The sequence below is a fragment of the Malaclemys terrapin genome, chromosome 22 (genome assembly GCF_027887155.1).
Source record: "Malaclemys terrapin pileata isolate rMalTer1 chromosome 22, rMalTer1.hap1, whole genome shotgun sequence".
NCBI lineage: Eukaryota > Metazoa > Chordata > Testudines > Emydidae > Malaclemys > Malaclemys terrapin.
Window position 1 is genome coordinate 13,062,254 of NC_071526.1, and position 22,710 is coordinate 13,084,963.

A 22,710-nucleotide genomic window follows, 5' to 3' on the forward strand; every position below is an offset into this window, starting at 1 on the left:
GTTTGGTGGCACAGATTGCATTAGAACTTGTAGCCTTGGGTGCATGACTTTGGCAACTGCTAGTGAAGAAAAGACACTTCCATCATGAGTCTTTCACTCCTGCTTCCCTGCTCTCCTTTTGTCAGCGGGTTAGGTGGAGCTTGGGCGTCTTTCGCACAGAAGCGATCTCTGTTGGTAAGTGTTCTGCTCCTGTCCCCATAGAAGTGCAGTGTCCTTCACCTCAATACCCATCTCCTTCACTGTATCCAGTTCTGTCTCCACAGGAGATCATACTGTGCAGGATGGCTGCCTAGCAAGGAGGTCTTTGTAAGGCAACACAAGTGTCTGTAGTAAGGAGAAACTGAACAAAGCCTTACACAGGGCACAATGCAAGGCAAGTAGTAACAAGACATCCCAAATGGAGGAAAGAGTGCACAGCAGGCACTGAGCATCCGCTGCACTGGAGTAGGAGAGGCTGTAGTAATGAAATGATGGAGCAATTTCTAATGACTGAGTAGGACAAGAGACTGGCATGGAGCTCAGACTGAGAGGTGAATTATTAACAACGTCTGTCTGGCTCCATGGTGGCACCTGCCTAATGCTGTAGCTGTGGAAGGATTTTGAAAATACCACCTTAAATAGATTATGCCACTTCCGTAAGAATTCAGCTACCTCCCGCGTTCTTTCATTCACAGCCTGGCTGTGTTTCTAAGGTCTGGAGATTGCACGGGATAAAATCCTGGTCCTATTAAGTCCATGGAAATTCTGTCAACTTAGGGCCAAGATTTCACCCATCCTCTACATTTGGAGACTTGATTTCTTCTCCCCGTGGGCTCTGATTGGGACCGCTTTCCACACAGCTTTTCAGTGCTGGATCTCTCTAGTGCACCCACCACTGTCACATCTAGGCACCGAGAGGATGCAGAAACTGTAAACCTTTTGAGTAGGAAGGTTCTGCCTTGAAATTTGTGTGCAGGCTCTCCTGGGAGCTGAAATCTTTGGGGGGCTGTGCTAACCATCTGCAAGGGTGGAAGGAGAAATCCACAGAACGTTAGCAGCAAAACTGCTTAAAATTGAGTGAGCGAGTGACCTAAAATGCCTGGACACATCAAAACCCCCTTGTGGTTTGGGGATGTGACAATGGAACATACAGTCCAGCTGAGCTTGTCACCCAGCTGAGAGAGGCCCTCCCAGCTCTCCTCCAAGAGAGGCCCTGCCTGCATCATGGTTTATTGCTTGTGCAGTTCTAGCAGGTTTTCTGTGATCATAGTGCAAAAGGATGGCTTGAGAGCGGCAGTTGTAGTCCCCAGGGAGGAGTGAGATGAATCCTTGCTCATAAAAGTCAAGGAAACCATGGAAGAGCTCTCCTAGCAACGCTGTTGCTAGCATGACTTCAGCTGTAAGATGCATGGGGGAGCCTTAAAGCCAGCACTTCCTGAAGAATGTTTAGTGATTGCATCTTCGGCATGCGGCTGTTTGGGGAAAGCCTACATGCAAGCCAGTGGAAGGGTAGGGTGCAGAGTTGCTGGGGCAGGCATGACATGGTGCCCCATGGTATAGAAATGTAGATAGAATCACCACCCTGGGTTAGGGTTTGAAGTGTGCAATGTTACCGCTTCCAAGATGGGGAGGTCAGCAGGGTGGGTGGACGGACACCCCCCAAGCAAGAAGACTGGGGAGTCTTGGAGATTGGCAGCTGCATGTAGATGGGTAGCAAACGCCCCATGTAAGGAGTGGGTTGCCTGCATGATATAAAAACTCTATCTTGGGATTTCTGTTAAAACTTTACTCATGTTGGGGGACCAGCTCCCTCGCTCCAGAGTCCCGCTGCACTGCAGGCTGCCCCTTTAGGCTGGGAGCCAAGGAACCTGGAGCCACAGGATCACACGGGAAGCATGGTTTCAGAGTAGCAGCTGTGTTAGTCTGTATATGCAAAAAGAACAGGAGTACTTGTGGCACCTTAGAGACTAACAAATTTATCAGAGCATAAGCTTTCGTGGGCTACTGCCCACTTCTTCGGATGCATATAGAGTGAAACGTATATTGAGGAAATATATATAATATACACACACATACAGAGAGCATGAACAGGTGGGAGTTGTCTTACCAACTCTGAGAGGCCAATTAAGTAAGAGAAAAAAAACTTTTGAAGTGATAATCAAGATAGCCCAGTACAGACAGTTTGATAAGAAGTGTGAGAATACTTACAAGGGGAGATAGCTTTGTAAGTATTCTCACACTTCTTATCAATCTCCCCTTGTAAGTATTCTCACACTTCTTATCAAACTGTCTGTACTGGGCTATCTTGATTATCACTTCAAAAGTTTTTTTTCTCTTACCAACTCTGAGAGGCCAATTAAGTAAGACAACTCCCACCTGTTCATGCTCTCCGTATGTGTGTGTGTGTGTGTATGTGTGTATGTATATATAATTTCCTCAATATATGTTTCACTCTATATGCATCCGAAGAAGTGGGCTGTAGTCCACGAAAGCTTATGCTCTAATAAATTTGTTAGTCTCTAAGGTGCCACAAGTACTCCTGTTCTTTTTAAGGGAAGCATGCAGTGTCTGGCCCCTCTGCAGGGAGAGGCCTACCTACCTAGATCACTGCAGCCAGGAGATGGGAGCTGCGGTGGGCGGGGTTTGAGCTCTGAATCACCTTTCCTGGGGCAGGGGAAGGTGGAGTTGAGCCCTTTGTTCTGGCCTGGGGAGCTAGTCAAACAGGAAGAACAGATTTAAAACAGCCGTGGGAAGGTAACTGCAGCTGCGGCAGGGACTCGGTGCATGGAGGAGTGTGCGCAGGTCGGGGCAGGGCCAGGGAGTGCCAGGAACTCAGCCTGCCTCTGCCTGCTCCCGGGGGGTGAAAGCAGAGACGCCTTAACATGGACCCTCTTTGAAGCAACAATGGCCTGATCTGAGAGCTGCCAAGATGTGTCGACTGGGTGAGTGGTTTCCTTTCCCCAAAGTGACAGGCAGGGGAGGGAATTTCGCACCCTGGTCCGGCCGGATGGGCTCGGGGGCCAGACTGGAAGGGCAGTGGTGGATTGGAGACTGGTGGGGCCTCGTCTGCATCATCCTGTGGTGGGTTTTTTTCTTTCTGAAAGGCCCTCCTGTAAGAGCTTGGAAATGAGGAGCCCCCGCTAAAGCTGGCGAGTGGGAAACGATCAGTGGGATTGCAAACGTGAGAAATGAGGCCGGAGGATCAATGCCCAGATCTCGTCCTGATCACAGGGAGGGGGTGACCACAGGATTGCGGGGGCAGTCCTGGGAGCTGGTCACCAGAGGCCACAACGTAGCACTTCTTGCTTCTTCAGCACCTTCCACCCCAGGCTCTGGGGAAGCGTGAGGTTGGGCAGCATCCTTCTCCGTCTACAACTGAGGCACAGAAGGGTAAAGTGACTTGCCCAAGGCCACCCCGTGCCTGACCGAGCTGGGAATAGAAGCACAGTCCACCCAGATCCCCCATCTGTGAGCTCTGGTCCCAGGGGAGGGCGGGCGGTTGATAACATCACCTCCAGAAAAAAGCAGAGCTCCTGTCCATACAGGTGCATCAGGCTCTGCTATCTCGAAAGGCTTTGCACCAGGGGCTGCAGCCTGTGTTTGGAACAGGGTAGGTCTGGAATAGGAGTAAGAAAGCCCTGCCCCAAAGAGCAGTTCATGGCGGGTTGCTAGGATCACATGACTTGAGAGTTCTGTTTCGCAGAGTTGTAAGCTCTAGTGTGGAGAGGGCTTGGGAACCCTCCCGCTCACACCCTTGTTGGGAGGGGAGGAGATGATCTCTTGGCGTTTTGATGTTTAACGTGTGGTTAATCTTTAAAGAAATCTGTTTGTTTTGTAGGAAGCTTCTGATTACAGAACTTCCTTGTCCCTTTCTTAGTCTCTGTGCTCCAGGGTCTTGGATCCACCTGCTGGAGCTCTCGGGGCAGGGAGCGATGGGAGAGTCCGCTCTGGCCCGCGTTGCTCCTCGCTATTCATTCCATTCCTCCCGTACGGACAGAGTGGAGCAGGAGTAACTGACCTCCCCCCAGCAGCCAGGGCCCCTGAGGCTGGGATTGGAATATGGGCCAGTGCTCCTGCCGCCTGTCCTGCGGGGAGAGGCTGGGAATGGAGTCTCCGAGGGGTCACCTACCTGGTGCTCCTGCACCCTCCTCGGGGTTCCTTAGCTAGTACAGTTCCACTCGGCTCTCCCGCCCTATCCGCTATCTTATTGCTTCTCTGGGCCCCTCTAGAAGCCTTTGTAGATAGCACAGCTGCCCTGTGCCTTGGGGCTGGACTGCCCTGAGCCCCCACAGACTTGCTCTCTTCCCTTCTGATTCTTCCTCTCTTCAGTCAGTACCGCCCTGTGGCACTGCTCCCCTCTGCTCGCCCCATCCCTCTGCTCCACTTCTGTTCCCGTGCCCTGTCCGAACCACTCACCTGTCTGAGAACGCTGCCGCGCTCGCCCAGGCGCTAGTCGGGCGTGTGTAACCGCCGTGCGCTCATGTCCCAGCCCTGAGACTCGACTGGCGGGTGTGGGACTGGGGCCGATCCCGTCTGTGCTGCTCAGCTACCCCCGCCCTGCAAATTCTCTGGGACAGGCTCTTTGGCTGCTCCAGAGTCCTGGTCAGGAGTTCAGAGGGGATTTTTATAGGGCATTACAACAGCATCAGTGCTTCTCATAGCTTCATCCGTGCCCGCTCCGCCCCTCACGGCAGTGTCAGCGGGGCTGTAAGGTCCTCGGGGCAGGGATCTGTGTGGCTGTGCTTGTTCTGTGCTTGCCCATCGTGGTGCTGCCTGGACCCGAACTAGAGCTGCAGCGAGCTGAGCCCCTCCCTCCTCTCCTGCACAGACACCCTCGATCCCAGCAGCTTCCAGAAGCTCCTGATGAAGACGGGGCTCATCCTGATTGTGATCGGACACCTCAGTTTCATCTCCGGAGCCCTCGTGCATGGGACCGTGCTGCGCTACGTGGCAAACCCCCAGGATGCCATCTCCCTGCAGTACGCCATCGCCAACATCATCTCGGTGACCTCGGCCATCCTGGTACTGCTCTCCTGGCATGCTGGCTCTGCTTGGGGGGGGGAGGCTACAGAGAACGGGGGTAGAGGATGCTTGTTAGGAGGCAGGAGAGTGGACAGACCACAAGATGTGGTTTATGGTCTGGGAGGGGACACCCTAGGTTAAAGCTGTGGGTGGGGGGGGGGAATGCCCGTCTCTCTCCAGGCTGCAGGTGTTTGGTGGGAAGCCCCCTGCTGAAGTAGAGGCCGACGGATGGGAGATCCTGCTGGGGACCAATGGAGCGTGGGTGCGAAGACCGCGCTTCCCTTTACCCACACAAAGCTGTGCTCTGCTGCCTCCCGGGGCTGACCAAGTTACTTACTAGGGCTGTCATCAGGGGAAAGCTCTTGGCTTTAAATGCCTGACATGGCTGGGCCTGGGAGCTGTGTGGCCAGAGATCCCCCTCCCCACCCCCACCTGCAGTTTCTTGCTGCTGTTTAAGAAAACAAAATCTGGCATCAAAGTTTCTTTGTTTTCCTGATTAATCTTCCCCCCTCACCCGCCGAGTCTGGGCCTGAGAGCTACGGTCTCTTCCCTTCCTGCTGCCCACGTGGGCGCTCCGTACCCCTTCATTCTTAAAGCTGCTGTAGTTGGGACAGCCATGGCTGCAGCATTACCCACCGAACCCCCCCCCCCCCCCCCAAGCCTGGTGGGCCAGATTCAGCACTGGGGTGAGCAGGAGCAATCTGGTCCCCAGTCTGACACCAAAAGGTACTTCGGCTATGTGGCAGCTCTTTGGGGCAGGGACTGGCATGATGGGGCCCGGGTCTAGCTGGGGCCATTCGTGGAGCCGTCCCTGTTAGTCTCGCCGGCCAATGAAAAGGGAGAGAGTACTCCAGTGGGTGGGGCGCTACCCTTGGATTTGGGAGACCCAGGTTCAATTCCTTGCTGGGCCACAGACCTGGGCAAATCCCTTAGTCTTTGTGCCTCAGTTTCCCATTTGTCCAATGAGGATAATAGCACTGCCCACCTCCCAGGGGTGTTGGGAGGAGAGATACTGCAGCCAGGGGGGCCAGTTAAGTACCTGGATTGCAGATGGAGCCATTCTGGGCAGATTCTCATGTGAATGTTGCAGCCCCTGCAAGAGACTCACCCCCGAGGACAGAGACCATCCCAGGTCCTGTTAGAAATCGGGTGCTGCCAAGCTGTGTTTAAGGAAAGCTCTAGAACCGGTGAGCGCGGATTCAGTAACGACTGGGGAAAGCTCCTGTTGCGGGCCCCGGTACAGAGCACTCGCTGCCTTTCCAACACTTGCGAACATTAAGCCCTTGACAAAAATAAAAGCCAATCCTAGAAAATCACCTACCCTTAAAGTCTCTGATTGCCGGAGGTTTCTAAGGCCACCGGAGTTCTCTCTCCCCCCAGCTGGCCTCGGAAGCTGTCAAGCCAGCACCAGTCAGTTTAATTGTTAACCCTAATTATTATTATTATTTCTGGCACTTGCAGAATGTTCAGTGACGTGCCTCACTCCACAATGAGGGGTGGGTGCGACTCTCCCCTGGGTTGAGTTGCTGCAATTGGCACGTCAGCTCAGCCTGGTTCAGGAAGGCGAGCTGCAGCCCCGATTACGAGCCAGCCCTTCGGAAGAGGTCACGGAGTCCTGTCTATCTCTGGCACCTGCTGGATCAGCCTCCTCCCTGCTGTACCTCCTCCGAAGCGAGCAGTGGGACAGCAGGGCGAAACAGTGCCTCCGTTTGGTTTTAATAACCTCCGCATTTAAAGAGTCACAGCTGGCCCTGAACGTTGGCACCCTATTGTGGGGAATGGCAATGCGGTTGTTTTCCTGGAGGCAGGCTCCGAAGGGTGGCTGTGCCTGGATTTCTATAGGGCGGCTATACGGGTGCATCTATAGCAGAGGGCTAGGAAGTTTTAGATTTTTGGGGGGAGGAACCAACGGAAGTAAACCGCAAATAACGTGGGGGTAAGACAACAGCCCCCAAGTCCCTGGGGCTTTCCGTACCAGTTCTTTCTAATCTGAGGGGCTTGGCAGAGCATCTCCCCCCATTGCTGTCTGTTTCCTTTGCAGACCATCTCCTGTGGCATAGCTGCGATTGTGCTGTCCAGATACCTTTCCCTAACAGCCCTGGTAAGGACGACTCCCGAATTCCCCCAAAGTCCTGTCGCGCTGCAGGAGCCTGCCCCTCCCAAAGGCAGCGCTCTGCTGGGGAAAGGGCCCGTTTCTCTCGAGCGTGTCTCGTCTTTCACTCTGGATGGGTCTGTCTGGGTTCTCTGATCCTCTCGGCTGTTTGCAAGTTTCCCCTCTGGCACTTTAGAGGGAAAAGATTTGTTTGAACTTGAGACCTGGGAATGCATTCTGGGAACTTGCCTGGTGAGGCTGCAGCTCTGTGCCCCGCCCAGCGAGACAGCACTGCACGAGTTAGACACACACTTTAGTGGCTCCATGCGAGCTTCAAACCCCAGAGCAGGCTGTAAGGCTCGGGAGAAAATAGCACGCATGTCTAGGGGCAATGGCGATGGAGGGTGAGCTCCCTTCCCACCCCAGGAGAGGGTTGGGGATAGAGGAGGGGGAAGAAGCTGAAGTACTTACAAACTTTTAAATTAATCTCATGATTCTCCTTTTGGGGAAACTGAGGCAGAGGCTGAGTCTGTGTCTAAGGGTGCAGTGCAGGGTGACTCACCCACCCTTCAAGGAAAGAAAGGGCAGCTGCATGAAACATACCAAACATGGCTTATCTGTAGCTCTCTGGGGGAAGGCTGTGGTGGGATACCAGGGGATGTCTCATAGAATATGGTTGGTCCGTACCCCCTGTGACTCAGTGGGAGGGTGCGCCCAGGCCTGTGCTCTGAATTCCCTGGCATCTGTGTGAAGGGCCAGCAGCGGGAGGGATGCAGGCAGCCTGCCCCGCAGGCCTGTGCCCCCCCAGCCCTTGCTGTAACTAGCTGTGTTTCTCTCTGACTCGCCGCAGAAGTGGGCGGTCTTCTCCCTCAGCATAAGCAGCACCCTGCTCTCGCTCTTCTGCTCCGTGGGGCTGGCGGTCTCCATTATCCTCACCTTCGCCAACAAAGGGACCGCCCTGCTGGCCACCTGCACCTTCGCCAATGTGGAGCTGATCCAGATCTCCCACGAGTGCTCCTTCGACCCCACCGGCGTCTATGTAAGTGCTTGGGAGGGTCTGACATCCCTGTGAGAGGGGGACACTCCCGCTCTGGCATAGCAGTATCTAGTAATGCCCCTGGCGCCCACCCAGCAGGGGCAGAAGCTGCTGCAGTGAGACCCCGCTGCAGCTGGGACCTTGGGGGTGGAATACGGGGTGTTTATGGGGTTTCCTTGCTGGGATCCCATAGCAAGGGCCTTGAGCATAGGGTGCACCGGGGACTCTCCCTGCAGTGTGCAGTTCAGGCTCTTGGAATGTTAATCTGTGGGATTAATATAGGGGCCTCTGGGTGAAAATGAACAGCCAGGGTCCACCTAGATGATCTAATGGTTCCTTCTGGCCTTAAAGGCTCTGATCATGTTGCTGCTTCTAATACCACCACCACTGTGCCCTTCTTGCACCTGTCTGGGGACCTCAGAAGGCTGTAGACACTTGTGCATTAAATGTCCCGGGCTAGAGAAAGTATCATCCTTGCTTTAAAGAGGGGGAGACTGAGGTACGGGGAGGAGGGGACATGACCTGCCGGAGATCGCACAGTGAATCAGCAGCAGGGCTGGGTGTTGAACCTACTGTTAACCCCAACGTGCCTGTCTTTGGATCAGGCCTTTGGGAAGGTGGAGCTCAATGGAACAGCTCCCCTTGGCTTTGGTGGGTTTGGCTCAGGCCCCACTCCTCTCCGCAGAGCTCCACGCTGTCCCTCTGGACCATGTCCCTGATCCTCGACACGGTGGAGATCATCTTCAGCATCCGGTGCTTCCTGCTCACCCTCGTGCTCCTCAACCTGAAACTATGTCGGAAGACCCGCAAGAAAAAGGTAACCCTGGCATGCCTGGTCTCCCCACCCCAGTTCTGGAGCCCCTGGTCTTCCCCCTTCTAACGGCCGTGGGACTGGATTCACAATGTCCTATTTGTAACTGCTCTCTTTGGCTGAATCCTGGGGTTTGTTTCTGCTCCGTGGGATGTGCCCAGGGGGAGATGATGTCCGGTTCTCCGCTCGCCCCCAGCGCTGTCAGTGGGGCTGCTGTAATAGCTCAGGGTCTGGCCCCAAGTGGCTCCATCCCACCCATTGGCCGGTGTGGTAAGTCAGAGCAGCTGGGCCAGGCGTCCCATTGCAATACCAGTGACCCCGTCCTTCAGCTCCCAGTGCTGGGAGATGCCAGTTGGCTATTGATTCAGGCCCCTCCAGCTTTGCCGGGGGCCAGGCTCACTCCTTGTCAGAGCTGCTGCCCATGATCCCAAAGCTCCTCCCAGCCTGGCACTTAGGGACGTGGCCGTCAGAGGGGATGGTTCTGTGTAGCTCTTCCCAGGGCTTTCAGCCACTGGGTGCCAAAGCCCTGCATGCCCCCAAATGGAAACTGGGGATCCCACCTCCATCAGAGCCCAGGATCAAAAGGCCGAGGCTAGAGCCTGGCTCTGTCTGATGTGTGGAACTAGGGCCACCCTGTGCAAAAGACACAGGCTGGGGCTTGGAGTGGATCCGCACGGAGTGTTGCCTGATCAGTCAAGCGCTGAGGCCTGTGTCTGAGCACTGCGGCCCAGTGCCTTGCTTTTAGGGGTGCGCTAGTGCCCGGCGACTCCGTTTTCACCCTCGCTTCCCATGTCTTTTCAAGGTCACGTTGCAGCTTGTCCCAGTGGAGAATCGAGAAGCCAATGAGGGCCGTGTCCTCCTGAGGCAGGGCAGAGTGGAGACGGTGTGGCTCTGAACAGGCCCGAGGAGCCTCCGCTCGTGTATCAACCGCATGGACCTGCCCCCATCCAGGCTCTGCTGTCCGAGCAACCTCAGGGGCTTGATTTCCTCCCCCCATTGTTCTCCCATATACTGCACTGGCCTCATGGCTCATGCTCTCCCAGCCTCCTCCCCAGGGCGGTGCTGTTGCTCAAACCCATTGCTGTACTGAGGGGAAGGGATCCTCCACCCGGCTTGACACATGTCCTACCTGCTGCCTTAATCTCCCAGCCCTCTCCTGCTTGCCTGGCTGCAGGGAGCGAGCGAGGAAAGGGCTGGGAGTTGTTGGATGTAAACTGGCCTCCCCCAGCCAGGGATAGACGAAATCTCGCTCTCAGCGTGCCTAGGTCTGACATCATCCCACAAGCAGCTGCACGGAGACAAAACTTTATTCTGAAGATATTAAAAGAACAAAAGCAACCCCCCCACCCCATGCACTCCCCTCGTTACTGGAAGGGACGAGCGAGCGTCTGCTTTGAAGGGTGCGTGAGCACACCGGGACACGTTGATTTCCACAGCCTGGGCTGAGAGCGTTGGTGGGGTCGGGTGGGGGGGTTGTGGGGCTGTGCTGACAGAGCCTTGCCTGAGACGTGGGGCTTCTGCCTCTGTGTTAAGTGGGGGGGGCCCTGCTGAACCCCCCCGTCCCCTTGCCAAGGGGATCTGTGTGCAGCCAGACCAAAATGCTGATGAACAAAATCATGTGACAGACAGCAGTGGCCTTTAATGTGTACGCTGGGGTCCTCAGGGCTGCCCCCCATCTGTGCTAAGTGTGGGAGGCTACAATCAGGTGGGGGGGTAGCCCAAGGGCTGAGGCTGCTACCACTGACTCTCTCCTTCCCCCTTGGGACTTACTCAGCCCCTGCCCCCCAGCTGGGGCAGGCTGTAGAGGGGGGGCGTATCCCCTTCCACCCAGGACACTGTCAGGGGAGGTGTCCTCCTCTACGCAGCCAGCTGTGGATGGGGGGGAGAGGGCAGGCAGTCCAACGTCTGGCTCAGTAAGAGAGGATCTGCCATGGCTCCGTTCTGCCAGCACCCCCAGCTGTGTTGGGAATTCATTTTGCTTAACTCCTTCAGACACCAGCAGTGAGGGCAAGTCCCCTGTGCAGGCAGATTACTCCCCCCCGCCCCCTTCAGCCCCTGAATGAGCCGCTCTGGGGCAGGGGCCAGAGCCCCTCCCGTTGCTGACTGACCTTTCCCCATCAAGCTTCTTCCCTAAGCCCCCAGTTTTAGCCTCTGCAGGGCCCCATGGCTGAAGAAAGGCCCCGGCCCCGGCCCCTGCTGTGCACCCGCGGTTGGCAGAAGCCAGGGCCTTGGCTTGCTCTGGCGCTCGCTGCTGAGCTTTCGGGGGCTGACTCCATGGAAAATCCTGGCAGAAGCTAAAAGCGAGGGCCGTGTTCAGCCGGGAGGGCCTCTCCCGAGCTGCACGGGGAAAATACCCAGCTCCGTTTGTGCTCCTACAGCCCTAGCTGGAGTCTCCCACCCCACACTCGCTACTAGCTGCAGAGACACCAGCCTGTTCCCACTAGCTTCGCCTACGGCGACCGTCTCGAGAAGGGAGGGCCAGGCCCTCTCTACTGCCCTACGCGTGTGCCCAGGGGTTGTGCCCCCAACACACCAGTCAGTCCTCAGGGGAAACACGAAGAGGCAGCCTGGAGCGCAGCCTGACCCAGTGAAGTGGCTCTTCACTATAGCTACCTGCTGGCCCTGCAGCGGCTTCATCCCTCCCATTTTGCAGGGCTGGCATGTGGGGGGCAGTGAAGGGGTAAGAGCACCTGCCTGTGTTCCTGCTGCGGGGAGGGGAGACTGTGAGCTTAGGCCCCCCCTTCAGGGTACCACAGGCTGCTGGTGCAGCCGATGGGTTGTGGGCTGAGATGAGCAGCTCCTCCTTCCCCCTGTGGAGGGGCAGAGCTTGAAAGAGGGGCAGTTATTTCTCCCTGCTGCCACTTCCCATGCAGACTGCAGCAACCCAGCCAGGGGAGCGAACGCTGCAAGGCCCCGGCTGCATTGGCCAACCTCACAAGGCAGAGATACTGAGCAAGGCGACCAAGGCCCGCCCCACCTCCCAGGGACCCCCGGAGGACAACGCTGACCCAGGCCCTGTGCTCCCTCCAGCAGGCTGGCTCCTGTTCTGTCTGCCTCCCCACCCGCCCCGAAAGCCCCAGAACCTGCTGAACGTTCCCAAGGACGTGGCTACGGACTCAGCATGAGGGAAGCAGGATGGATGAGTTGAGAAAACAGTGGCCGTGCTGTCGTTTCATGGGAGCATGTCCGTTCACCCAGAGGATTATGGGAAGCTGGCCTCCATGGCGGAGCCGGTGATTTCGTGAGGTCAGGTGTCTTGGTAGTGCTCTCTGGAAAGGATGGGTCCCATCCCCCACTCCCCTCAGGAGGGCTCAGAACTGCGAGGCGCTGCTGGGGTCGCACTGCAACAGCCGCACAATCGAGGGATCGCTCTTGGCACCTTTGATGAACTCTTCCAGTGAGAGTTTGCCTGGGGAAAGGAGAGAAGAAAGGGCCTGGTGTGTCCACCACCGGGTCAGCTCAAAGGCGGCCTGCATCTGAAATTGGCTTGCCCCTTTCCAGGCCAGGACCAGTCCCCTCCCCCACCTAGCAATACAGGGCTGCGGATTGCAACCCCTGAGTCAAGAATGCACAACCGAGTAATTGCCCGCTCTCTGCTGCAGCTCGATAGCTATGGGCACCTATGGGGAGGGGAGGCTGTCCGGGAAAGGGCTTCTCAGGTCCCTGCCGCGTGAAATAATTCTCCTGTCAGCTGGGAACGGGACCCTTCTCCCCAGAGCAGTGAGGATGGTGAGGGTGGAGCGGCTGTTCCTACAACAGTGCCTTGCCTGGGACAGAGTTTTCTGGACTGACCGTAATTAAGTGGAGACCAGATATCTTCCCATGCCCTGTTCTCTCCTGCCCCGACCTGGGCTGGCCTGGCACGGGAAAGTTGGACAGACTAAGCCCAGGGCCGGGCTGCTGAATTTCTTCTTATGGTCTTTGTCCTCACAGCCCCCCCGTGAGGCAGGGCATGGCTATTATCCCCAATGGGCAATAGTGGCACAGAGAGATTAAGGGACTTTCCCTGGGTGATGGAATCGGTGGCGGAGCAGGGTATTGCACCTACATCTCCCCAACTGCACCCTGGTGCCCTAACCACTGGGCCACCCGTCCAAATAGCCTCGCCCTTAACTGCAGGGCCCAGGAAGTAAGTGGGTCTGTGTGTCTGATGCCACTTTTGGTTTTGCTTTAAACACCATCAAGCCTGCTGGCCTTGGGCTTAGCCCCTCCAAGGAGCCAGGGGACTAGGTCCCCAGAAGCCATTGCTATATCATGGCACGGCCACAGGAGAGCAGCCCTGTCTGTCTCTTCCCCCCACCCCCTGCTGTGATTCCTTCCCCCTCTCCCCCCCATGCTAAACGAAAATGATGCATTTAATCAGTTTGCGTGTCTCTGATCCTAAGACCCCTGGATTTAGCAATGAGACCTTTACTTAATCTCCCTCCGTCTCCTCTCATTTACCGTCATTATTAGTATCCATCTGTCGGAAGATTTTTTCCGTTCTCTTCTCTGGAGTCGATTCATCCTCAGGCATCTTCATCACCGAGGAAACCATTTTGTAGATGGCCTAGGGGCGGGAGAACAGGACAGCGGGGGAGTCATGACCTCTGCCGACTCAACCCTGCAATTGCCGTTCCTGGGGGTGGGTGTTGGGGGTCAGTGGAGGGGGAGGCCCAGAGGGAGTAGCTGCAAAAGCCACTTAGAAGCCACGGAGCTAAGGCAGAGAGGGCTCACACCTACCTTTGCAAACAGGTTTTGGTTTTTACATTGGAGAATGAGCGTCATTTAAAAAAAAAACCCCAGTGGAATAAGCCTGTTGGCGGCATCAACTCCCAGCACATCAGCAGGGAAATACAATGGAACAGACTTGATTAAGCAAGATCAGTGTAATAGCTACTGGGTCATTTCCTCAGGCGGGGCCTGGCTGCATCTGTAACTAAGATTCAGAGTGCCGGGGCTGTGGTGTTAATTCTAAAGCTAGCCCCAGCCCTAGGGCAATGGTGGTGATGTGCTGGCGAGGGCGTCCTCCCGCTCCCTACACCCCCCCAGACCAACTCAGCCCGTCTTGCCCTCTCCCCCAGGGACACTTGGTAACGGCCTGCTCTGCAGAGGGCAGGTGTTACAGCCCTGGCTTGGCTGTTCAGGGGAGTTGCTCTTCTCTCCAGTTTACAATAGAGGTGGTGGCTTGTACCCCCAGCCAATCAGGACGTCCACATCAGAAGCAGCCCCTCATCCAAGGCCACAGATGGACACTGGGATGACCTGGTGAATGGGGCCCAACTGCCACTACCTCTGCTCAGGTGACAGAGCGGCTGCAGTTTGCACCTGGCTGCACTTGTGAAGAGTGGAGGGGGCTGGCCCCAGCCCAGCAGCTCGAGTTACAGTGAAAACACCAGGCGCTAACAAACTGTCGCCGGCAGAGGGCAGAGAGGAGCTAGGGAGGATTCCTGCTAGTTCCCCTGCAACACCTTGGCAGCATCCCCACGTCCCAGGCTGGGTTACCCATCCCAGGCGGGCAAGATCATGTCTCCTGCTCTTGGAAAGTGCAACCCCCCGCCCGGGCTGGTCCTAGGATGAAGGGAAGCAGACAGTGCCCCTCTGAACAGATCTCCGTGTCCATCTGACATTGGGACAAGATCAGCGCCTATACTCCCTGCAGGGGCTAGTGCACAGGGTACCCCGCCGAAAGTGCGGAAGACGTGCCCCTCATGACAGTGGAGTACAGCTGGGTCTCCTCTCGCCACTAGAGACATAGCCACCGGGGCTCCCGAATGCCAAATGCCCTAGCCAGGAAGCCCATTTCCCTCCCTGCTCCCTGGTTCCAGTACTCCTTGCCTTGGGCCCTTCAAGGTTTTGATTTGCAGAGGAGAGACTCAGTATAAAAGGCTCTGGCTTTCAGATGCTTCACTGCTCCCACCCCCAAGCAATGAGTGTCCTGGGCTCCTGCATCCTGCCGCGCTCCCACCTGGCTCACGGCAGCGAGTGCATTAAGCCCTACCAGGACCAACTTGATCCTTCCTGCATCTCAGCGGGAAAACGGAGTCAGCCATTAGCTTCGCCCCTGGATTCAAAGCCACGGTTCCCCCACAGGCACGGGAGCTTTCACTGCCAACGTACCACCTCCTCGGCTACTAGGGCAGATGTTAAATCCCTTCGCCCAGGACCTAAAGCAGCAGAGACCAGTTTGGAGGAGAGGCCGGTCTCTTGCTTTGAGAGCAACACTCTTTGTTTCTGCAAAAAGCACGTGAAAAGCGGACACCACGGACTGGCAGCATCCTGGCCTTTCATCGGAGAAGGGAGATTTTGAGCAGAGGGCAAGGCTCGGGGGTCTGGACAGCGTGACCTTCTCCCAGCCCTGCCAGAAGGCTGCCCTTCAGAGCCAGGCAAGAGACCCGTGACGGACAGTCACCTCACACTCTGCCCTTGGCTAATCTGTCCAGCTCACTCTTCCCCCATTAAATTCGACTCTTCAGTCTGCTCTTGCACCGCTCAGCATCACCGCTCAGCAGAGAGAGGGAGGGAGGCTGGGCCACAGGCCGAGGAGGAGGCCAGGAGATGCAAGCTTTTTTATGACGTGCCTTGTGGAGTCCTTGTTAAAGCATGTACGTATGTCCCCCACCATTCCCTGGCCAGACAAGCCTGTGAAGAGAATCTGCTCCTCCTTATAAAGTCCAGCCCCCACCCCTCCATCCTCCCAAGTGTCATCATCCTCCAGCCACTGAATCCCACCTGGTCCCAGCATCCCCTGGGCTGACAGACACATGTGGCCTGCCTGCATTAGCCCCCGAAGCAGTGCTGGTCCCTGGGGCAAACAGAACAAACCTATCCAATCCAATTCCCAGCCGGACTGCGCCCTGGCTGGTTGCTGACACCAGGGCAGGGTGGAGGAGATACACTCGTCCTTCTGAGCTAGGGCGAATGACTAGTCAGGGTGCATGGCTCTGGAGAACTGGCCCTGTTCAAGCTAGTCCCAACTCCCTGGGCAGGATGCAGGATTAGTCCCTATGGGGCATTTCCTAGAGGAAGGGGCCTACATGGATGCTTGGATCTCAGCTTTCCCTTGACTGCAATGGCCTTTGGCTCAGGCCCATAGGCAGGGCAATACAGCAATCTCATCCAGTTGGAGTCCCAGGCAGCAGCAGCCCAGGCACAAGGAAGCCACACGGCCAAGGGGAGAGGGAATTGGGGAAGGGGGTCATTTTACCTGCACGATCTCCAGCATCTCCTCCCGGCTGATATAGCCGTTACCATCCAGGTCATACATGCTGAAGGCCCACATGAGCTTCTGCTCCAGTTTGCCCCGGGAGGTGACGCTGAGGGCGATGATGAACTCTCGGAAGTCGATCGTGCCGTCCCCGTTGGTGTCGAAGGTGCGGAAGACGTGCTCGGCAAACTTGGAGGCGTCGCCGTAGGGAAAGAAGTTGGCATAGATCTTCTTGAACTCCTCCACGTTCAGGATGCCGGTGGGACAGTCCTTGAGGAAGCCCTTGTACCACTCCTGCAGCTCCAGATCCGAGAACTCTGTGTTCTCCCGCAGGTCTTGGAGCATCTCTGGACGCAGTTTGCTATTCTGCTTCCCCATGGTCACTTCACAGCCTTAATCTGGGCCCCAGGAGCCAAAGAGATGAGAGGCAGATCTGGTCAGTCCCTCTCCCAACTACCAGCACCCTTCCCGGGTGGGTATCTCAGCTCCTTCCTCGGCTACGAGCACCCATCGTGGACTCAATACTGGACAGACTGGGTGAAATGCTCTGGCCTATTCTACAGGAGGTCAGTCTAGATATAGAATGGTCTCGTCTGGCCTTAAACTCTACAACTCCCGCCTCTAAACCAGCCTCGCACAGGACTCGGCACGACTGCCCCACCCAGGAGCTGGTTAGCGTCCTGCGCAGCGTCCTGGTTTTGTACAGCACCGAGCACCATGGGGCTCGAAGGTGTTTTGGGGATATAAGTAGTAGGTCAGGATTCACTCAAATATTACAGTACCTAAAGGAATATTGCTTACCTGAGTCGGAACCAGCCCCCCAAACCCAACCGTGGCAGGAAACTGGACCTCGCTGAGCCAATTTAGAACTCACTGCCCCATGGAGTCAGAAAGCTCCCATCCCCCTAGGCAGCCCTGGAGACATTGTCCTTCTCCTTCCCAGCACCTGCAGTAGCCAGCGCACTGAGCAGTCATCCCACAATGACCTACCACAGGCCCGCTGATGCTGCCAGGTTCCCTCATCGGTTCCACTGCAGAAAAGAGACAGCATTTGCTCAGCTCGAGCAGCTGCTGCTGGGGGAGGTTTCTGCACGGAGGTGGGAGGAGCCATGAATCATCCTTGATTACTAGGCACCCGCTCGAGGCACTTTAGGAAGCAGGTGAAGCGTCTATGTGGCCGCCTTTCACACCAGGCGTTCCCAGGGCTGGGCAGAGAGGCTGGGGCAGAGGGACGACGACTCGAATGATAAGCAACTCTTCAAAGTTACTGCGCTGCAAGGAGCTACGGCAGAGATTTTGCTGGGACGGTCTAAACGCCAGGAGGGCAGGGGGAAGATTGGAGAAGCGTTGGTGCGCAGGGGAGGGGGAATGATCCTTTCCATACCTCTCAGCCCAGACCACTGAGGGCATCTCCTGCCTTTCACCCAAATGGCTGGCCCCACTGGAGGCATGGCTGCCCCTGGATCCGCAGGGAGCAGAGCAGGCCCAGGACAGCTCCCCTAAAGGCGGCCAGAAGAATGAGATTCTGTCTCTTCAGTGCAGCCCTCACCAACAGGCCATCATGCCCTCTAGACTCCCCTTCCCTGCCACATACCCTCCGGATGGCTGCCCGCAAAGCTCACCACGAAGTTGGAGCTGGTGCGCGATGCAGCTGCCAAGGGAGAGGAGCAGCTGTCAGTGCCCAATGTCGAAGCTCCAATCTCTGCCCTAGCTTCTGGGTCCAGTTTGGAGGGGTGATATCATGAATAACCTACTGGGGACAGTGTCTCCTCCAACACCCCGCATCGGGGGGGCCCTGGCTGTAGGACTCCCAGGTCCCGTCTACACTAAGGGAGAGACCGTGCGAGTATTAGCCACTGGCGCTGCAGCGGAGGTACAGGTCTCAGCCCCATCTCCACTAGAAAACCAATACAGTCTTCAGCACTGCGTTCCCACTGTTTCGCTGCGTACACGGGACAAGGCCGCGCTCAGCCACCCCACTAGAACAGGACAGACCTGGCTGGAGCACCAGGTGTCTTGCTCTCGCCGGTGGAGCCGCAGACACGAGCACGTGAAACAAAAGCTATTCCCAGTGTGGCCAGGCAGGTCTGTGCACTGGGCTCACCAGCTCATGGGGCTGGTGTCTACTGCAGCCATTCGCTCAATCACAGCACTTGAGCCCAACTCAGCCAACCCCCGAGCGCCATAGGGCTGGCAGCTTAGTTGTGCTAAGGGGAGTTTGTGGCCTGTAGCCGGGCCCCCACTGCATCACTCACCGAAGCCGGATGGGCCGGCTGCCTTGAGCTTAAATCACCACTTAACCGGAGCTAGAGATTTCTGGGGGCGGGTGGGGGTTCAGGTTCGGGACAACACGCAAGTTATGCTTTGAGCTAACCTGCCATGGAGACAGGCCCTTAGCCATCACGCCTAAGACGAGACAGCCTGCTACTGCCTATCCCTGAAGGAAAAAAAACAGGAGTACTTGTGGCACCTTAGAGACTATAGTCTATATGCATCCGAAGAAGTGGGCTGTAGTCCACGAAAGCTTATGCTCTAATAAATTTGTCAGTCTCTAAGGTGCCACAAGTACTCCTGTTCTTTTTGCGGATACAGACTAACACGGCTGCTACTCTGAAACCTATCCCTGAAGGGTCTTTCACCCCTCGCTCGCTCCATGGTCCCCACCCTGGGAAGTCACTCCCCTGCGCAATCCCAAGTCTGCCTCACAAGCATCCTTGTAGTGGCTCCGGGCGCCACGTGGCAATACGAATTAGCCCAGTTCTATGGGCGCCAGGAGGAGAGGAGAAGGCCAAGCACGGGCGTAACAGTTCCAGAGCAAACTGGCGGCAGCAACCCCTGGATGTTTCCACCCCCTCGTCTGAATATTAATTGGCAGCCTATTCACAATCAAATCTGTGCAGCCAAGCCCAAGAAGCAGGGTTCTGTTGGCACCAGGGAGTCCAAGGGACACAAGATCACAGGGCAGAAGACAACCAAGGCCGTTGAATTAAGGCCCCTTCCCTTCCCCGTTAAATGCTTGCCTTTAAGCCTGCATCTGATGAGCCAGCAGGGATGCTCATGGGCCATTTGACGTCCCCCTGCCTGCCGGGCAAGAGGGAGGGGAGAGGGGCTGGGCAGCGCAAGGATTTCCGAGTAATTAATCATGGCCACTGTAACGCTCCAAAGCCCCGTAAACAGATCAGCCCTGCTTAGGAGGTACACGCTCTGCTTGGAGACGGCTGCCAACCCCAGAGAGGGGGAGGCCAGACCCCATCGCTGAGAGCTCCTGGAGAGCAGGGGCTGGGGAGCAAGGGAAAATTCCCATATAGAGGCTCAGGACCCTGATCTCTGCTAGGGACCCACGTGCTCCCACCTCCTTGGCATTCAGCCTAAATGTCATAGAGGATAAGGATGAAAACAGCCTGGAGCCACCCAGAATGATTCCCTCACCCGGCCCCTGGTCATTTGGTCACGCTAGCCCTCTTCAGCTCCTTGAATTCTATCCCCACTAGCCAGCCCCTCAATCGTTTTTGTTGCTGTTCTCCAAATTCCCCCCTCGCCTTCCAGCTTGACTAGGAGCTTCTAAGAACAGAGCGCAACATATCGAGACCGACTGCAGAGAACAGACCAACGCTTCTGGGGAGCAGAGATTGGAGTTGGCGCGAGGAAGCGGGGAGATGAGCGTCGCCAGGACTGGGACGTACCCAAGATCAAAAGGAAGCAGGTGCCATTTGCTGTGTAGTGAGCGATTCCTCGGTTAGTGCGACAGAAACGCTTGGATTCGTTACCTCCCACTGGACCTTTTCTGTCCATTCTCTGCAGCCAGAGCCTTTTATTCTCCTCACTGGAAACTTAAGCAGCCTATTGTAATTACCCTTAAATTCAGCCCTGTTCATGCCCAGTGCCGGGGGTGCAATCAGCCATCCCGAGCCCCCGATATCTGGGCACAAGCAGCAGGACCAGTCACAGCATTTAGGTAGCTCTGGGGATACAGACGAGAGGGATGGGGTGGGCACCGACCGGGCTGACGCTCAGGGGTGCTGGGTTCTCTTCCCAGGTCTGCCACCAACTTACCGTAAGTGGTCGGGCAAATCATTTATTCAAAGCCTCTGGAAAATGAGGGTGATACTGACCGAGCTGGGAGGCTGGGCCCCCCTGGCTGTGCAGTGTGTTGAGATCGCCCCATGGAAGGCGCTGGGGAAACGCAGAGTGTTGGCATGTATAACCCAGACTGGAAGTGAAAGGGGAGATCAGGTCGGTACATTTCCCTCTGGCTGCACCTCTCCGCCTCCTCAGGGAGGATCTCCACTCGGTTGGGTCAGGTGTTACAGAAACAATCCAAGAAAACAGAGCCCCATCCCCCATTCCCCAGCAAGGAATTTCAGTTCTACCAGCTCTCACGGCTCCCCTCACACTCCCCAGGTGCTGGCAGGGAGAGCTCCCCCCACTCCCCCAGCGAGAGCCACTGGGGCCATCTGCTTCATGTGCAAGCCGTGGGCTGACCAGTGCTCAGGGAAGCCCGTGCTGCTGAAGTCAGAATAGCCTGGGACCAGGGAGCTCAGGGGATCCTGATAGATGGCTTGGAGAAGGAGAGTTATTGCTGGGCAGCACACTGACACCCCTTGGAGGTGAAGCAAGAGAGGTGATTACGTGTTCCAAGGCACCAAGCCAGGCAGCCGCACCTGGCAAGCAAAGTGCCCACTCCAGGGGAACTACTGCCACAGGAGCAAACAGCACAGCTAGGGAGGAGCTCGTCCAGGTTAATGCTGCAGGAATTCCAAGGTAGTTACGAAGCAGATGAAGAGGAACCAAAGAGCAGAGAGCATCTTGTGGAGAAGCGCCGACCATGCGTCCTTTCCACGAGGGAGCCTTAAAGGAAGCAACGAGCCAAGAGGGCACGTATTATAGTCTAACTACAGTGAGCTGTGGTGGCTGTTAGACACAGAACCAGAGGCTAAGTGCTACTCGCTGTCAAGACAGCATTGTTAGGCCATAAAAGACACCCTGGCATGGCTTATTAAAATCAGACTCTCCAGAGGAGAGCCAGGCAGGGAGAAGACAGATTTCTAAACACCACTAATTGGGTGCAAGGTTAGATTGGAGGAAAACAGGCCCAGAGTTTTAAATGCAACAAAACCATTAACCTTGAAGGGAAGCAAATGCATGAGTCAGTGTTTTGATTTGCCTAGTAGCAACGCCAACGGGTATCATTCAAGGATCAGGGATTGGAAAGTTGAACTCAAAGTTGTTAAAAGGAGGATGTTGGTCCCATTTATTGCCTCTCCACCCTAAGACTGACGGACGCCAGGGAGGCAGCCCTAAGTGAAAGAAGCCTAGCGCCAGAAGCCCGGGTCTGCATTTCTTGGGTGCTCATGACTCCCAGGGGGTCCAGGTGGACAAGGCACATGAGATCAGACTCACTTTGAGCCAAAGATGTCCCATTCTGTGGGTGAGCCCACTTCCGGGTCTCAGCTGTTTGGAAGAACAGGCAATTGCAGAGGTCACCACAGGGAATGTGGCGACTATCAAATCCAGCACAGCATGACTCCTCATGGGCCACCTCCTTCCTCACAAGGAGGTGACCAGAGCAGAGGTTTTTTTAAATGCCAAATCAGCGACTTAGTTCAAAGTCTTTAATATTAGCCCGACATGGACGAGCTTTTCCCTCCCGGCTTCAGATCATTGCAACTGCTCAGTTAAATATTGATGGTTACAGTCACGTTTTGCCAATTTGGTTATGCTGGATTGCCCCCCTATCCCTCCCCAAGAGCCGGGGCGGAATATAATCAGAGCCCAGAAGCAGCTCCGTGCAAGAGGTTGCCGATGTTCTCCACGTGGCCTAGCAGATAAGGTGTTGGTGTGGCGGTCGGGAGACCTCACTTCTGTTCCTGGCTCTGCTGCATGACCTGGGTTAATCACTGTGCTTGTTTCCCAGCCTACCCTTGTCTAGTTACACTGTAACAAGTACAGTGTAAGGGACTGTCTCACAAGGTGTTTGTACAGAACCTAGCACAATAGCTCAGTGGTTTGAGCATTGGCCTGCTAAACCCAGGGTTGTGAGTTCAATCCTTGAGGGAGCCATTTAGGGATCTGGGGCAAAAATCTGCCAGGGATGGTACTTGTCCTGCTGTAAAGGCAGGGACTGGACTCAATAACCTTGCAAGGTCCTTTCCAGGTATCTCCATATAAAAAATTAATACTGGTGGGTGTCAGTCTGAAAAATTCTACCTGAAAAGAGCATAAAATACACGGGCAGTGTTCCTCCCACTCTAGTTGGATTCAAGGCTTTAAAACCAGAATCTGTCAGAGGAAAAACAACAATCCTTTCCTTTTGGGGGCAGGGAGGAAAAGGCTTTTCTGAGTATATTCATTTCCCCTTGCTGCCTGTTTCTAGCGGCGATGGCTGCACAATGTTCCGTGCAAGCACAGCTGCACAAGGAAAATGATACCAAGGATGCAGCTAGACTGGCTCTGTCCTGCAGACCTCAACTGTGTCTGGTCGGGCGGCTTTCCCGCAAAAAGGGGTTTGCCCAGCGCAATGCAAAGGGGGGTTGAACATGCTTTTTACATTTTGCAATCACTAAAAGGGTTTGTCTTCAAAAAAA

General features: G+C 55.8%; 2 protein-coding genes across 9 annotated transcripts in view; one reads left to right on the forward strand and one right to left on the reverse strand.

Annotated features, from left to right (window-relative positions):
- Positions 1 to 2,673: 2,673 nt before the first annotated feature.
- Positions 2,674 to 10,286, forward strand: TMEM54 (transmembrane protein 54). 2 transcript variants are annotated; one of them, XM_054011955.1, is made up of 6 exons: positions 2,682 to 2,921; positions 4,808 to 5,001; positions 7,043 to 7,102; positions 7,944 to 8,132; positions 8,815 to 8,946; positions 9,743 to 10,286. In XM_054011955.1, exons 1-6 carry the CDS (start codon positions 2,909 to 2,911, stop codon positions 9,833 to 9,835), a joined length of 681 nt encoding a protein of 226 aa, XP_053867930.1. In that variant the 5' UTR covers positions 2,682 to 2,908; the 3' UTR covers positions 9,836 to 10,286. The 2 variants fall into 2 exon arrangements, with proteins under 2 accessions (XP_053867931.1, XP_053867930.1); XM_054011956.1 differs by lacking the exon at positions 9,743 to 10,286 and having other exon boundaries at positions 2,674 to 2,921; positions 8,735 to 8,940.
- The window catches only part of HPCA (hippocalcin), a 35,142-nt gene continuing 22,661 nt past the window's right edge, over positions 10,230 to 22,710 (reverse strand). For 3 of the 7 annotated variants that reach the window (XM_054011959.1, XM_054011957.1, XM_054011958.1), the window contains exons 3-5: positions 16,127 to 16,524; positions 13,384 to 13,489; positions 10,230 to 12,349 (exon numbers count right to left, since the gene is read on the reverse strand). In XM_054011959.1, coding sequence (XP_053867934.1) covers positions 12,252 to 12,349; positions 13,384 to 13,489; positions 16,127 to 16,504 — 582 coding nt within the window. In that variant the 5' untranslated portion in view covers positions 16,505 to 16,524 and the 3' untranslated portion in view covers positions 10,230 to 12,251. Of the gene's footprint in view, positions 12,350 to 13,383; positions 13,490 to 16,126; positions 16,525 to 17,116; positions 17,177 to 17,748; positions 17,953 to 20,179; positions 20,264 to 22,710 lie in introns of those variants that run through there. The other 4 variants (XM_054011960.1, XM_054011961.1, XM_054011964.1 and 1 more) reach the window with 4 other exon arrangements.